Source organism: Phaseolus vulgaris, chromosome 5 (assembly GCF_000499845.2).
Source record: "Phaseolus vulgaris cultivar G19833 chromosome 5, P. vulgaris v2.0, whole genome shotgun sequence".
In the NCBI taxonomy this organism is placed as follows: Eukaryota; Viridiplantae; Streptophyta; class Magnoliopsida; order Fabales; family Fabaceae; genus Phaseolus; species Phaseolus vulgaris.
In genome coordinates this window covers 38,020,987-38,038,151 of record NC_023755.2, presented here as the reverse complement: position 1 = coordinate 38,038,151, position 17,165 = coordinate 38,020,987, and the positions used below count along the sequence as shown (strand labels likewise).

Genomic DNA, 17,165 nt, shown 5'->3' with positions numbered 1-17,165 from the left:
TCAAGTACTAATTAGGTATTAGGATGACTCAAGGTAACCCAAGTCCATCAAGTAAAAGGTTCATTGGAACTCTATAAATATATTAACGTTTTTCATACATACCATTCATTGATTCGACATTTATTACCCTAGTACACCTTTTGCTGGCTTGAAGAGTGTCTTTTGCAGACTCAACCTCCATTCTAGATCAATCAAAGAAGAACACATCTTGGATTGTACAATCTATAAAAGTAGAGATCAAGCCATAAGGAAAGGTCTCAATCAAATCAGAGAAAAAAAAATACTCTTATAGGATCATCTCAGTTCGAGAAACTGGACTCAAAAGAAAGAATGCATGTTTGAAGATGATTTTTTAGGCAAATTCTCATGCGTCTCCATTGGTTCTTCCTGCACCTCCATATCATTTTTAAATATCAAATGTACTCTACTTTTTTTTAATTGAATACCGGATTGGTCAATCCAATATTCATTTCAAAAAAGGATTCCAATACTATATATCATTTTAATTTCACAAGTTTTATTGTTGATAGAGTAACATATTTATTTTTGTTTATGGTGGGGAAGGAGTGAAGTTGAGAAGTTGTGTTGATCGAAGTTATGGCTTGATGACAATAATGGAATCGAATGTTCTAGAATATTCTCTGTCACTCTGCGTTGTTGCTATCTTGAGGTAGTATTGATCCCAGACACTACTTGTTGTGCCTCCATCACTTTCACGAACACCACCTCCTCTCCACACTCCTCCCCCACCCTCCAATTATGCTCCTCCCCCAAGAACTACCTTATATCCTACATGTTTTGTTCATCTTCACTTCAGCAATCGTCGTCTTCCCCCTGACCAATCCCTTGTAAGAAACCCCACACAACACGCACACCAACACCACCAACATCATCAATCTTACATACCAAATGAGGAACCCACAATGCCCTAGATAACGAATATATCTATATATACCATGAGTAATTAGCTTGTGATTATTGTCGTGAATACTTTTTTTAAATGAATATCGAATTGGTCAATCTAGTACACAATTCTGAATTCGGTTTGAGGTTATGGATTAACCAATCCGATATTCATTTTAAAGAAAGGAGGATACATTTGGTATTTAAAAATTATATGGAGGTGCAAGAAGAATTTGTCTTTTTCTATTGTTTGGCAAGAAAGAAAGAAAAGTGTAAAATCTTGCTTCAAACTTTCCTTTTTCTTAAATAAAAGAAATGAAAATCAAGATAAACTTTATATATTTAAGTGAAACACCCTTTAGAAAAATATTACACTATAGTAAAGTTCTATCATTGCCAATCATCACGATATAAAATCATAAAAAAATTATACATGAAAAACACCATTTACATTTAACATGATAAAATCAAGATTATTACTCACTTATTTGCACATTGTAAAATTTACACTTGCTTTAGTTACCAAATCCTACTAAAATCAAAAGTAAGGCTATTCACTTTTTTCTACAATGTCAAACAAAATCACTCTCGCTTTATTTACCAAAACCGTTAACATTCAACATTATAAAAACAGTAGGGTTATTCCCTTATTTCTACAGTATCAAATTTACAATTGCTTTAATTACCAAAACAAATTTATATCTTTACATATGAAATAATATATAAAAGCACTCTGCCTAAACTTCAACTTTGGACAAACCAGATTTTACACCTCTGCACTGTTTTCCCTAATGATGTCTAATAGCACACGATCCAGACATGTATAAGCTTCAGCTAATGTTGCAATCTCTAGAATTTCCAGGAGAATCCTCTTCAGAAGAGACATCACCATCCAAGAGTCCTAAAAGGTGGCCCTCTGCATCTTCTTCATCACTCACAATATCTGCCCTATTATGTCTCCTTTCAATATATGCCAATGTCTGCCGCCTCTGCAGGCGAAGAACATGCATTATAACATCAGGGGTAAGGGTTACTCGTGATCGGTCTTCTCTGCCTTGTCTGTTTCCCTCCATTATCTGGTCACGAAGAACAATCAGAAAACTTGCATATGAAAAAAAAATGCATTAAACATATCCTGTGTAAGTAAAGAAAGTAGTTGAGTCATGGAAAGAGGATGAATGATGGAAAAAATAAAGACAGCATAGATTCTACCTCTTTCACATTTCCAGGAAGTGGAGGTATATCATTCCCTTGAGGAGTCCAGATTTTCACATTTTTTTCCAAACCGCAAGTAGCAAGGATAGGTATATGAGGATGGGCCTCAAGTTGATTTACAACATGTTGATCACCTACCATTAATCTCACCAGCTTAGCTTCCTTCTTTTTCCAGATGAATATATGACCACAATCTGAACCACTCAAGATATATTCATCATTCGGGCCAAAAAAATTCACTCCTTTAATTGTCTGTGCATTTCTGTGCCCTGAGTAAACTTGTGGCTCATTAATATTCTTCAGACCCTCAGATGAAGGTGATGAACACATGCCCTCATTCTTTTGAAACAGATAGATGAGCTCATCATTATAAGAAACAAGGAGTTCACTATCGCTTGAGTAAGCCAATCCTGTAATATGGACATTATTTGAGCCAATTAAATGACTAGGGCAAAACGTGTTAACAGGTTGATCTGAATTTCTATCTGAAACCCATTGGCATTTTCTTATGTCATAAACACGTGCATATTCATCAGAACCACCAACAGCAAAGTAATACGGATTTCTACAGTCAATCACAATGGAAGTCAACCCTATTTTGCTTGTTGGAGTCTGTTTTCCTGTTGATGAGGAACAACAGAAAAGTTTTGTAGCAGAATTACTTCGCAAATCAAACTGCAAAAGAAACAAACTTATAACTGTATGGGGATAGCATAAAGGAGAGCTTCAACGTGCAACATGCTGTAATACTTGACTAACATGTTGAATAAATCCATCTTCACCAGAACTGTAAAATATGTGGGGACTTCCAGGCTCCACGGCAAGCTTGTATACACAACCATGGTGCTTCCCCAACAATGCAGTTTCAACTCCACCATCCTCCCGGAAAAGGCCAAGCCTTACCTGTTAAAAAGCAGAAGTTAGGTCGACATTAAATCAAGAGTCTGTGGAATATCATTTATAGTAACATTTGGATGACCGACAAAAGGCACAACATCTTGATAAAATTAATCAACACCCCTATAATTGTTCCTAAAAAAGAGGAAGCAATTGAAGCCTGAATATTTGATTTGATGCAGACTTTGACGGATTTATTTACCTGGCCATCACCAGCAGAAGTTATTATTCGACAATCACCCGAAAATGGCATAATCTTTGTCTGGAATATGTTGTCTGTGTGGCCAGATGGGTATGCAAGCAATCTAGCTTTGGATGCCCAATTCCATAACATAACTTGCCGGTCATCAGAACCAGATACAAGAAGGTCACCACTGGAGTTAAATTCCACTGCATTCACACACCCTTCATGCCCATCTAACCTCCCGTATAAATTCAAGCTTTTCACAAGCACCTGCAAATGAAATAAAATAACCATAAGAGACAAACTTCTTGACATTGAATTCATTAGTCACAACAACACAGAAAATGGATAGTTGTAAACTATTTTTTTTTTTAAATATAGATATCACCAAAAAGCAAATTGTGTATCTTTGAAAAAAAACTCCATAGAAATAGGAATTCAACAGTTAACAACACACTCAAGGAGCTCAGTTATTCATACAATTATATATGAATTGTGTATAACATTGTCCGCAATAAGATTAACTTATACACATTATAGAACACGAGACCTACAAATCGCAGTTGATTCACGGAATAGGTTTTTACTTCGCATTCCTTGAATTGTATTGCACAGATTTTGAAGTTACAATTTGCAGCGAAAATATTTGGCACTTAGCGGTGATTAATCGGAGAGATTCGGAAAGGGAAAAATATGAAAACCGAATGTGAGAGTGAAATTGAGAAAACCTCGGAAGCTGAAAAACGACGCGCAAAACCGTTGGGATGAGAGAAGCCCAACTCTCTCCTGAAAATATCCGTAAAGGCACCTGGAGGTCCAGTATTGGCATTAGTAATGCTCCTGCGGTTATGGAGGTTTTCCATTTGGATGAGTTGTTATTCTCAGAGTTTTCGTCGTCTACTTGATGCAGTTGCAGTTTCAGTTGCAGAAGAAGGTGTTTGATTCCTTTTGTGGAAGAGATGAGTGTGGAAGACGCTAACTCAGACGATTCTCCATTTCGCAAAACGACGTGTCGTCACATGCAGACATGGGAAGATTGCGTAGACACAGATTCTCGTTTTAGATTTCCCCCATTCCCCTCTCGGCTTTCGCTTCCATCAGTCAACACCGGTGATTGAATTTGCTCATCGAGTTTAATGGGCTGGCCCAAGTAAATAGCATTGGCCCAATCTGGAGTCATCTTGCCCAAATCAGCTTTAGCTATTTTTGTAGTTTTTTATATATAGTATAATTTGATTTTTGTTAAATAGCATGGTGTCTGTACATTATTTCTTTTTAACTTGAGAATTGTTTAGACTAAGACAGTGTTACTTCATAAATGGTCTGAAATTCACCAATTTCATGGATAGTTTATGGTATCTTAAATTTCAACTGATGTTTAGGTATTGCAGGAGTTGAAGGCCCATTATTTAGGTAACTTTATTATATTCTTTCGATGAATTAAATTATTATTAAATTTAAATTGATAATACAATTATGAAAATTACATTTTAAATAAAAAGAGTTGGAAATTAAATAAAGCAGGATTTAATTTAAGTTAGAGATAATAACATACTCATACTCTTTTTTTTTAATGCCCATACTCGTAACAACAATAAAAAAAAATATTTAATTTGAAGTTAAAAATAATAGAATATAAAAATGTAAAAGCTTGAAGAAACAAAATCAATCTTACTGTCAATGATAATGTGCCAAGTTAATTTTGTAATGAGATAAGAGAGAATATAATAAATATTTTTTTATATTGAAAAAAATAATTAAATCTTACCCTCGTTAGTTGCGTGTAACGTTAATATTTTAATGAGATAAGAGAGAATATGATAAATATTTGTATAAGCCAAAGATTTATATAGATAGTTGAGAATATAATAAATGAGTTAGGAGTTTGGGAGTGAAAAGAATCAATTCTCGCTAAAGTAAATTCTTCAATTTATAATACAGGAGTGGATATGTTCATGCTAAATGACAATTTCATAATCATTTCGTCGTCTTGTTTATCACGTGCCTAGACATGGTTATCACATTACGTTGATACTAATGCAACTTTGTGATTTCGAGTATATTTAAACGAATTTCTTTATAAGTTTTTTTAGGAGGAAAAGAATTATAGAATTTTATATGTAAAAAGATTAAAATTTGTTTCTTAAAGAAAATCATATTATACACAAATTGAAAAAAAACAATATAAATGATCTTTCGTATATTAACTTACGTATAATATTGAAATGAGCATATGGAATAAACTTGTATACAACTACTCTTATTGTTTTTAATAATCCAATAAATTTTATCGACATCCAACTTTGCAGAAGGTATGCAGAAATTAAATAAACAATTACAATGTACTCCATAATCCAATCTTGACACGAGATACTTTATCATGTGAATCAAGCATTAAAAAAACCTAAAACAATGTAAAGACGATACAAAAGCATGTTCATAACTTTCGGCAATCCATAAAAAGCTTCATATTACTTTAAAGTCTTCACCGCAATATGCGATTTTGCTCATATCTACACATACCCAATCAGTCATTTACTCCCTTAAAAACTGTTATCTCTCATTTATTCCAATAAATTTCATAATTAAATTCATTACTTACATCCTTATAAAATAAGAACTTATTGTAAAACACTAAACTAAGTTAACTAAATAAAATGAATAATTAAACAAGTCTCTAAGCATGTTATTCATCTTGCGGACAGAGGAAGGGACATTTCAAATTGGGGCCATTATACAAGCTCCGTAGAGATGGCATTATTCAACATCAGATTTCCATATATTTGATCAATCCTTACAAAAAAAATGGGGTTCTATAACTTGTCATCTATCAACATAAAAAAAAAATCAGAAAAATTGGTTATTTTCCGGCAAAACCTGCCCTACATGATGTATATATATATGTATGTAACCCCAAACAACCAAAATCCAATAGCTACATTGTGACGGATCCCAGCTGCTCTTTACAAAAATTACTCTAAACAGTCTCTTCACTCTTCCGTTTCCTATTTTAAGCAAAAGAAAAATAATAAAAAACTATAAAACAGGTATTCTGTTAGAGATACCTTCCATGACCATTGGCAGTGCCATCTTGTTACAACCCCGTAGCCACAGGAAGTGAGCAGGAATGTTTTGTTGCTAGGTAGGTTAATATCAAGCAAACCTAACAAGCATTCTCATTTTATGCTTCCTCACTTGTGTAAATATCCTTTCCATATATTTTCCATGAAACCACATATATGAATGGATCAATCGTCATCCTCTGTTAAGGAGGCAAATGAAAAAGGCCGGAACTTGTAGCCATCTCCATGGTAGAATTTATTTTGAAATTCTACCCAGTGAAGCCTCAGGGCATGAAGAAAAGCACTAAGACTCTCCATCATTAGTAGTATAAAGGCAGTTGCAAAAGAAAATACGGTGAGTCCCACCAACCGAATGACAAGATTGTCATATCTGTTTTAAATATAACCAGGAATGACATTAATTATAAAACAAGATTATATATATACACAATAATGAAATGCAAAAACATTACAGATAGATAATTCCGAAAGCTAAAAATATTGAAATTATAACCCAGCTCAGGTTTTCCATGCAGCTTTGAATATAACTAAAATTTCTAAATAATCCAATGAATTAAAAAAAAAGACATATTAGAAAACAACTTTAAGTCTATCTCAATCTTATAAGAGATATATTAAAAAATAAACTTTAAGCCAATGAAATATTCTTATCTATTGTTTTATGTACTTTAAATCAAATTCAACCTTGAAAATAATGATTATATTAATAAAACAAATCACGAACATATTATCTTTTCAAAAATTAATATACCTCAAAAATATCTTTTAGGATATTAGGTGAGAAAAAAAATTGTTTCCAACTCAATCAGCACTGACCCCCACTCCATACAATGTATCATAAACTGGGTCAAATACAGGGGAAGGAGTGCAGTAAATCATTCCGCATCCCTTTTCTAAAGGAAGGTAATTCTTGAGTAAACCCCCAACTTAATCTTTATAAAAAGATTTTACAGAACATCAATTTGGCGATCGAAAGAATGTCACATCAAATTATTCCTTAACTGATGATTTTTGGTTATTTTATATGATGACATTAGCGTCATCCCAGTGAACATTTCACTCTCTAAATACAAATTGATGTTAACCAAATCTTTCAAACCCCATAATGGAGGCTTACTCTTAATTCTTTGAACCTCAGACAGGTATATTCTTGTTGTACAAACCAAGCAAGTCAAAATAATAGTTTAAAATAAGGCTATATACTTTTTAATCCATAAACAAGGCAAGATTCACTTTTAGTCCCTCAAATCAAAGCATCCATCTCAGTTTGATCTTTTGCTTATGAAAATTGTGATATCGTGGTCACTATTTCGAAAAATGAGGGGAAAAAACGAAACAGTTATTTAGACTAAAAATGACTAGATCTGTATTTACATTACTAAATACATTTTTATCGCTTTAAAATATCATAGAATTGTAGCAATATATCCCATTATGTAAATTCAATTTTGTGCTACAGGACAGAAATTGTAAGTGCATGGTTTCATCCCCATAAAAGCACTTTGTCCCTTTTCAATTTCCTTATTCTCTCTACCCAACTACCTTGTGTAAGGCCTATAACAAGCTTCCCTTTGGATAAAATAAAAGTGAGAGAATATGATCAATAAAATGACATATCAACAGTATCCAATGCTAGTCTTGGCCTTCAAGTTTCAAATATCAAACATTAGTTTTAAATAGCATAAAAATGGGGAATTTGATCAAAAGCCCATATGTTAACAGTATCCAGCACATGCCTTTGTTTTCCTTTTTAAGTTCATGTAATTAAATTATAACCACATTCTCCAATACCAGACTAGAATCTAATCAGGCTTTAAGTCCACTCTATGGACTATGAACACCATGCTTTAACATCGTGTAGTTTTTGTGGATAACATATTGATATATCCACAACAATGTTGAAGGGAGTTCATTTTCACTCGCATTCAACCATGGATTTTTGTTTCTTCTACTAAAGGAAGCAGGTTTGTTTATTAAACATTTCAATAATGATAAACAATACAGAAAAATCTTAATAACAACGTGCAACGTTATTAATCAAACTTACCCCCAAGCAAGAAGCAGGACTTTCTCATAGAAAACAGTAGAAAGTTCTGAGTGAGCCAAACTGTGCAATTGGAAAATAAAATAAGCCAAGGAAAAAAAATCCATAATATAGGAATTCATGGAGATGAAGGAGAATGGTGACTGTGCAAACCTTAATGCCCAAAGACGAAGATATGATGCTGTATTAGAAACAGAACCTAGAACAAATTCAATGGCGTGGATCATTTGGTGAACAAAGACTTCACTGAAATTGAATTCCTCATGATGATGTTGTCTGGCAGAATCAGGCTCAGCCTCAATATCCACCTCAGAAGTGTTCAGTAAGCCATAATTACGACCTTGAAATCTCTGTACAATGCCAGAATGATAATAGATTAATAATCTTGACAAACTCCTCAGCCATCACCCCCTTAATTACTAACTGCAACGAAAGTGTGGAACAAAGACAAACTACAGGCAGAACAGCTGTCAACATAACTGACATGAGCGATAAGTAATTTTTTACTTAAACATATATATTCAGAAGAAAATCAATCTTATAATGCTTCTCAAGGAGACAATTTTCCGCAACCTTATGCAGAAATTCACAACAAAAAAGGGGAAACTCAAGCCAAGCACATGTAAATATAGGTTGGCACAATAAAGTCGTCTCGCTGAATATAATTATAAACTTTCAAGCAATAAAACCATACACAAAACAGGTAGATGTGGCACCTCAGTATGAAGCTTCTTCAGTATAAAAGGTTTTGGAAAGAGCATCCATGGAACTGCAATTACAGCCAAAAGCAATAACACAATCTGCGCATCAAAGCACTAATTCAGAATGATGAAAAAACAGGAAACGAATATTTAATATGAACAATGAATAGAAGAACCAGAATCATACTTGAAGTGGTTTTTGGCCCCAAAACAACTGATTCTCGCCAAGATTGTCAGTGGGGCTTAAAAACATGTATATCATTACATGATAAAGGTCTGCTTGAGATCCAGTACACCACTTAATAATAATGAGAAGGGAAAGATACCCAAATAGACTGTTAAGGAAAATAATCTGTGGCACAAACTGGTACCTGATAGTATCATAATAAGCAAGTTAAATAAACTACCAGAAGAATAGTATAATAATATAAGCACAGCCCTGGCAGAATAGTGAAACACCTTATATCCAATGAGCTTCCAAAGAACCGAGCATTAAAATAACTTAATATAATTCCTAAGTTCATATGTGCCACACCAAACAGAATGGACATCTTCATTTTCAAAGAATTCAGGAAAGGCAATTCTGAACGACTTCCACGCCAGCTGGGATCCACACCAAATGGGTATGGATCTTGGTATTTGACTAAGCCAATAGTATGTGCATCCCTGATAAAAGGTGAGGAATGTTGAAACATTAGACAGAACCAATTATAAAACCTGGATGCTTACAAAAATCAAGAAATTGCAGAATAGGTTTCAAAATGTAAATTTTCACATCCAATACAAATACCCCGTGCTGCTGGTCAAATTAAGTAAGAAACAAAACAAAAAGATTTTAACCTCTTTCAAACATATTTTAATATCTTGTGTCTGGGCTATGTGCAGTACTAAGAACTGTTTTAGAGAAAGTCCGCAAAAAATTCAACCTCAAAATGCATTTCACGCATCATATGTCTATGTACAAAAAGAACCAATGTATACAAACAAATTAAACATTAAAAGTAATAATACTCACAAAAATCCTTTAACAAAATATCACATGATATGAACCCCAGTCCAATACAATGAATCTCATATACCCAAAAAACCATCATCAATTCAGAAATTTTGAAGTGAATTTAGCAAAATGAGCAAGAAAAACCATTGAAATATTTTAAAAAAAATTGGCAGGAAAATTACTTAAAATGGTTGGAAATGGCATGAAAAAACCCATTCAAATGGAATGAAAAAAACGTGCAAATAGACAGAATAGGCACAAAAAATGGTGGGGAAAACCATCTAAATGAGTGGAAAATGTGAGAAAATAATGAAAAAGTGGCAGGAAAAAATAGTCAGGTCAGGAGAAAAGTCATGCAAATGAGCAGGAAAAATGGGAGGGGGCGGAAATATGTGCAAATGGGAGCGGGAATGGGCAAGAAAATTGATGAACCATCAATTATATGCATGTGATGTGACTATGCAAGTATGTATGTGTGTATAATGTGAGAGTAGCAAATCTCGGTGATATATAATTAAAAAAAAATCATCATTCTTGTATGGAGATATACTCTTCACACATCAAACGCTCTCTCACTGCAAATGTCCCCATATTCATCATTCTTGTATGGAGATATACTCTTCACACATCAAACACTCTCTCACTGCAAATGTCCCCATATAGATAGATAGACAGATAACAATTCTGGGAAATTATAGAAAAATGTAGATTGTAAAAGGCAAGTAAAATAGTTACATATCCAATCAATTAGTCAGGCATCATATACCAGATATCAGGACAGAAACATTTAACTAACACCAAAATCATACACTCAGAAACAAATAGAACACCTGCAAGAACTATCGCGGCATTTGTATGCAGATGCGCCAAATATGTGAAAAGGAACAGAGAAGAATTCATTGTAGATTAAGCCACAATAGATTGAAAATAGTGCCATTAGAAGAAGCACATAGCGCCCACCAAATAGCATCTCCATAAAGCTTCCAAGTTTCTGGCAGAAATTAAACAAAATTGTGAGGGGTTAATTGCAATACAATGAGCAGAATAAAGTAAACAATAGAGTCCCTACTATCACTTGTATCCACTATTATAAAGTCATTTCAATAAAACATTTCAAATTTCAATATGTTTAGGGTCAAAGAAGTACTGCTGGCATCCAAAAAACAAAATCCATCTTATAGCTAAATCATACTGATAGAAAATGGTATTCACACTGGAATTACAGGGAAATATTAGAGCAGAGCTCTGTTTACAGTAACAGAAGCAAAATGAATAACAGATAGAAATGAAAAATAGAGTTAAACTCAGAACAAGGAATGCTACTCTGCCCCTACACCAAATCCTCCCAGAATGCACTCCCTCCCTTGTATTCCATCCACTCCCTGTGCTTTCCACACTCCTTTTACCATTGATTTACTGCCATCTGTCCACTCTACTAGGCTCCTCTCTAACAAACTCCACCTCAATTATCATCTTGGCCTTATACTTTACTATTTCTTTCTTTGATAAACCCAAAATGGAGGCCCAGCAATGGGGAACTGAATACTAAACACTAAATGCTCTGCAGCTAATAATAAAAAGCTTCATTGACATTATTCTTTGAACACAAACCTTGATGACCCAACTTAAAGGAAAAGGAACATTCAAATGTGACATGTCTCAACTAAATATTTTGTTCACACAGGATGAACCACAACATATCACACATTTGGCCTGATCCTTCCATCATCAACAACATAATTTTGGGTACATTTCCTTTATTATATTATTGTAATGCAGTTAGAATGAAATTACCTGTGTGCTGAGCTTGTTTTCTCGTGCTATAAGAACCAATGCTCCTAGCAACAGACAAATTCCATGACCCCAGTCCCCAAACATCAAAGCAAATAGGAAAGGGAATATAATAGTTGTGTAAACTGCAGGATTTGCTTCTTGGTATCTTGCAACACTGCCAAATAAAAAGGCTATTAGAAATCTATCAGTTGCATGGGTTTATGAAATAGCTAGAAAGCTAGATAACTTCTATCGACCATGTTAAATCTCAAGAATCAATCAGGAAAAAAAATCAAACAATAAACATGTCATTGTAATATTACATGATTTCGCTGTCAAGGAAGTTTTGAAACCCCTTGAACAGACATTGATCCAGAAACACCTGTTAAAAACTTAAAAACAGAAAAAAGGGTGGGATCAGGTTAATACTAGAATTTTTTTCCTCTTCTTTCCCAATATACAAAGCTTTGTTATCCTTCTTCATTTATCTAATCACTCAAATACCCCACCCATAATACAATTCGAATTGTTGACTCCATCAGAAGATTGGTAAGAGAAACTTAATGTGAAACATATATTAAAAACTTACAAATAGTTTTCTTGCACAAAAAGTTTATCTTTTCAAGAAATAAGCTCACATGTTAGAGGTAGAACATATACCTATCAGACAGAGGTATAGCATATCATGCAAATTTCAAACTTCAAAAAAAACAATGCTTATAAACCTCTCCAAAAATTACTTCAAGACATTAAATAATTCATGTTGCAGCTACTAAAGTAACTAAAAACAGTCAATATTAACTATGCTCACCCGTATGCATCAACAATTTCTTGATATGGATTTGTGAAAGTGTTGGTCCGAAAGTATGTAGGTGGTGATTCCACTGCCTCCAGTGGATGGAAGATTATGCCAACTTGAGAATTGCTATCAAAAGTTGCACGTTGCAGTGCCTCCTGCATCTGGAAAATCATTAAATGTAAGATCATTATTGGATAACGAATATTGAAGATTTTTCGATTCCTCAAAAAATTTGGAGAAAAAAAAACCTGTGTTTTGGCAAGCAGAGGGCACCAGCCCTCTCCTACAAGACATTTTTTTGTGACATCAAAGTTTAACATGTTCAGTGTATCGTACACAGCCTTCTCTCTTCTTACCTAGGACAAGTTGATAAGGATGAGATCTATTGGTACGAAATATATATCTCTTACATGTACACGTTGATCAGATATTAGGACAGGTTTGTAGTTGAAACATAGAGAAAATAAATATCTCAGAGAACAAGACATACAGAAGCAAACTCTTACCATGTTCATCCATTTTGCTAGATGGTCTACAACAGAAGCAAGAGCCTTGTTCCGGTGCCTAATCCCAGCTTCCAAAGTTGCCTCTAAGTCAGTAAGACGTGATGAAACCTATACCGAAAAAAAAATCCACCATAAGCAGCATATTTGCAACTATCTATATTTGTAGTCGGTAAAGGTGAAACATAAATCAAAAATAGGAAATTAAGTATAAGGTACAGTTAAATTCAATTGAATATCATCAAAACTACTTTTACCACACGCATACTACCTGATAATCCAGAATGGTACTGCAAGAAAAGAAACCCAAAAAACTGATGGAAAAATATACCAAAAATCTAAAGAGCATCGTACAAAACCTCTTGGATTGCAAAACAAGATGTCCGTATAATTGGGTATAAGTGCCACTAATTAAAAAAGGGCCGTATTTCAAGAACAATATATGAAGTTCAAAAGTATTTAGCTTAAATCGCATCAAAAATATACTCTAGCTGAAACTGTAGCAATAAAATCCCAATTTTATCTTGTGTGGACTTTGACCACAACATGCTATAATGAAAAAAACATACATAATTTAAGAGACCAAAAATAACATACTCCTAAGCCAAGCACCCTCACCTCTCTAGTTATTTGCCTCTGCTTGCTAATATCTTCAGGAACAGGATAACAATTTGCACTGAATGCCTCACAAATTTTAAGAATCTTTGTTCTTGCCTGTTCCCCGGAGAAAAACACGACGAACACTGTTTTTTCAATCTGAAAAAGAAAACCACAGAAGTCTGAGTTATTGTCGAGAGAAAATGGGAATATAAGCCAACTGGAACTGGATAACTCAAAATGATAAATACAGATTGAAAGAGGAGAGAGTGGGGGGAGGAAGAAAAGAGCCCAATTATCAATATTCTTAGAGGTAATAAGAAGGGAAAAAACCATCTCAGTTGAAACAGGATCCATGATTTCTTCATCAGCTGGTGCCTGATTGAATAGCATATTGCCTCTTGTAGCACGAAACAACATTCTTTCAAACCTAAGAACCTTGGATTTACAGATTATCCCACTGATAAATCTTAAACCAGACGGATTTGATGATTGAGGCCTCATTTCCTGTAATAAACAATTTAGAATAGTGCACTAGCTGGATGAAATAAATTCTAAGAAGTAGTAACAGTATCTACACTAATCATGCTAAAAGATATGAAGGATGATAAAGGATGCTACAAAAAACCTGTTCAAGCAAAGATGCTGTCTCAACATAGGCATCATTTGAAAAGACATTCTCTTGTAGTTCTCTTTCATCTGAAAGTGCAAGGTTATGACTTGAAACAAGAAAGCCACATGCCTGAAATTTACCCAAAAAAATTATATCTTGAATACATGACAGAAGGCGTAGAGAAAATATTTCATTCATTAAAAGAACATGGTGAATTCATGAATTAAAAATAAATACAATATTTGAATTTGATGGAATACATTAAAAATGAAAGCAGATAAAATAATGTAAAAATTCCTTGACTAATGCTAAATTATGATCAGAAAAATCATTATTTGCTAACTCAGCTTCAACAGGAAAGTTTAATGTAACCAAAAGAACAGGAAACAGATATATCTTTAGTACTTAAAAATAACCTGGAATATGCTCACCACAAAATACCGAAGGAAAAAATATACCTGTTGTAATACAATCTTGAATTCCAAGAGTTCATTATATGATTGCCTGAGTTTGTCACTATTAGAGTTCATTTCAATCAGCTCATGTTCATGTTCAGCAAGTTGCATCTGGCAAAAAATATATTGTCAGATTTAAGAATGAAAATCTTCAAGCAAACTGGCAAACCGCTGAGTGATTACCACTGTTATGTTACAACATCATGTTACTGTTGACAGCATAGCAGAATGTAACACTTAAATGATAACTCTAAGTCCCTTAGACAGTAATCGATTATAAGAAATAATAGAAAATAGAAAGAGACCTCCAAATCCTCCAAGTCAATATCTGGTTCCAATACAGTACGAGATGAAGACAATAGGCCAGCTTTACTGATTTGATCCTTGAAGAATCGTAGTTTTCTTGACATTTCTGCACATCGTTTTACCTGCCAAAGAGAAATGCAGTTAATATGAATAATTAGAAGAATCAGAGAAAGAGTAAAGACTGAAAAGTAAATCTTAAAAGTGAAATTGTAATTCTCAATGTCTCAATGCGGGAGGGAGTACATTTATATAGACTCTGAGAAGTGTCTCTAGCAACCTATACTAGCTGATGACTCGGCACTATATACGACAGAAATAAAAACTAGCCTAACTTGACTGAGAAAAGGCATGACTCTCTGTTATAGATACTACAGTAGTGTTATACAGTCACCATTTGGTGAACACATATAGTTGCAGGGATTATATCTCTAACAGTCATAAGGGAGGAAAAGGAAACATTACCACAATCAATCATATGATTGTACTAGTAAATCAACAGGAATTCTCATTTGTGCATGCTGATTACCTGATTAACAAATGTTCTTTGGAAGGGACTTTTATCAGCATTTAACTGCAAACAAGAAAACAGTGTCCATAAGAACTGCAGTGATGACAAACCACAGAAAACTTTTACTCCAGCAACATCCAATCCATAAAATTTACAAAGCCAAAAAGTAAGTCTACTATACAAAGAAGGAAATAAATTAGTTTGAACTAAGAATGTAGCGACATGTTGTGTGGACAGATCTCCACCACTTTTTAAGCAACAACTAAGGAGAGTCATCTTATAACATTCTGAAACAGATGCTAATGACATAATAAAATTTTTAAAAAAATAGTCCCGAACACAACAAGACCTGAGTGATGAAATTGGTCAACCATAAGTAAAACCAAAAACCACTATGTCCTGAATTACTAGTGGAATTCATCAGCATTTGAATATACATTGAATCCCGCAGTGCTGCATTTACATCATTCCTAGAGGTCCGCACTCAGCTCAACTAACATCCAAACAAATGAACAAACTAATTCAAGCTAGGCGGTGACGCAGACATGCAGAAACGCGGAAACTCCACACTCAGCTCGAAGAAGACCTCGAGCAGCAATGCAAAGAAGGAAACGTGCGAAGAAAAGAGTAAATGGCAAGGAATCTCGAGGGAGCTAGGTCGGATCTGGAAGAGAACTTACGTCGCGGAATTGGAGAAGGCCGAGTTCGCCCAAATAGGAAATGGCGCGGTGTGCGGACTCGACGGGGATGATGAGCTGAACGAAGGTCATCTTCTCGGATCGCATCAGATCCATCGAAGGTAAGTTATCGATGAACTGCTCCATTTTCTCGATCGAGAAAATGGATCTATCTCTAGATCTGAACTTCGAGAAGAAGATGAAGACACTGTCTATGTTCTTTCAGTTTCCCCTCTCCAACCGCAATTAGAATCGGAAAATTTCGGTGCCTGACAAAGTCTGATAGAAAAGGAAAAAAGTGGAACAACTATTTATAATAAATACATAAATATAAATGTGAACAGCTATAAGTGGTCGTTGTTTTGAGTAAAAATTCCCCAACCTCGTCCGGTACGAATGCACAGGGTGACGGTGCGGTCATATATCACAATCTAATGGTATGTGTCCTGTAATTTTTGGCCGTCAATGGAGTATCGTGTGTGTTTATGGTGGATGACTTTCATTTTTTAAATTGACTTTTTTCACTTTTAAAAGTTGAAAATAATTTTTATTTTAACGAGTAAAAAAAAAACACTATCCAAACACAAGTAAAATAGTTTTTTAACTACCACCTAATTACAGATCAAATTTAAGATATTTATGTGATCATGAAATTTTTTGTACTTTTGCTAATACACTACCAGTCAAATATATATTAACTACTAAGATTATATCTTACATGATAATAAATGTATATTTTTAACATTTTATTTTGATTTACAGAAAAAAAAAAAAAAACTACTATCATTTTTAACTACTACCCTTTATTTTGATCTACAGCAAAAAAAACATTTTTATTTGTAATCTCCAAACTTGTAATAAATGTATATTTTTAACATACCACTTATATTTTAAAAAATAATAGCTTGAC

The 17,165-nt window shown here is 34.0% G+C and overlaps 2 protein-coding genes across 3 annotated transcripts; both read right to left on the bottom strand.

Moving 5' to 3' along the window:
• Positions 1-1,475: 1,475 nt before the first annotated feature.
• LOC137835763 (uncharacterized) lies at positions 1,476-4,325 on the bottom strand. The gene is made up of 5 exons (XM_068644418.1): positions 3,928-4,325; positions 3,218-3,469; positions 2,878-3,021; positions 2,116-2,793; positions 1,476-1,979 (listed from the first exon to the last, which is right to left on the bottom strand). Exons 1-5 carry the CDS (start codon positions 4,060-4,062, stop codon positions 1,734-1,736), a joined length of 1,455 nt encoding a protein of 484 aa, XP_068500519.1. The 5' UTR covers positions 4,063-4,325; the 3' UTR covers positions 1,476-1,733.
• A 1,631-nt stretch (positions 4,326-5,956) lies between these two features.
• On the bottom strand, positions 5,957-16,756 carry LOC137835762 (V-type proton ATPase subunit a1). 2 transcript variants are annotated; one of them, XM_068644416.1, is made up of 19 exons: positions 16,638-16,756; positions 16,259-16,534; positions 15,597-15,641; positions 15,070-15,192; positions 14,768-14,875; positions 14,325-14,438; positions 14,030-14,203; positions 13,718-13,855; positions 13,103-13,210; positions 12,845-12,952; positions 12,609-12,757; positions 11,819-11,972; positions 10,855-11,015; positions 9,487-9,693; positions 9,215-9,398; positions 9,043-9,126; positions 8,480-8,676; positions 8,330-8,389; positions 5,957-6,652 (listed from the first exon to the last, which is right to left on the bottom strand). In XM_068644416.1, exons 2-19 carry the CDS (start codon positions 16,400-16,402, stop codon positions 6,448-6,450), a joined length of 2,463 nt encoding a protein of 820 aa, XP_068500517.1. In that variant the 5' UTR covers positions 16,403-16,534; positions 16,638-16,756; the 3' UTR covers positions 5,957-6,447. The 2 variants fall into 2 exon arrangements, with proteins under 2 accessions (XP_068500517.1, XP_068500518.1); XM_068644417.1 differs by lacking the exon at positions 16,638-16,756 and having other exon boundaries at positions 16,259-16,577.
• Positions 16,757-17,165: the final 409 nt, after the last annotated feature.

Coding starts and splice junctions, on each gene's coding strand:
- LOC137835763 (XM_068644418.1), bottom strand. CDS start 4,062: ATGGAAAACCTCCATAACCGCAGGAGCATTACTAATGCCAATACTGGA. Junction 3,470..3,927: donor GTCGTTTTTCAGCTTCCGAG/GTTTTCTCAATT, acceptor TTTCATTTGCAG/GTGCTTGTGAAAAGCTTGAA. Junction 2,794..2,877: donor AAGATGGATTTATTCAACAT/GTTAGTCAAGTA, acceptor TTTCTTTTGCAG/TTTGATTTGCGAAGTAATTC.
- LOC137835762 (XM_068644416.1), bottom strand. CDS start 16,402: ATGGAGCAGTTCATCGATAACTTACCTTCGATGGATCTGATGCGATCC. Junction 15,642..16,258: donor GCCTTCTCCAATTCCGCGAC/GTAAGTTCTCTT, acceptor TCTTGTTTGCAG/TTAAATGCTGATAAAAGTCC. Junction 14,439..14,767: donor TCAAGATTGTATTACAACAG/GTATATTTTTTC, acceptor GGTAAATTTCAG/GCATGTGGCTTTCTTGTTTC.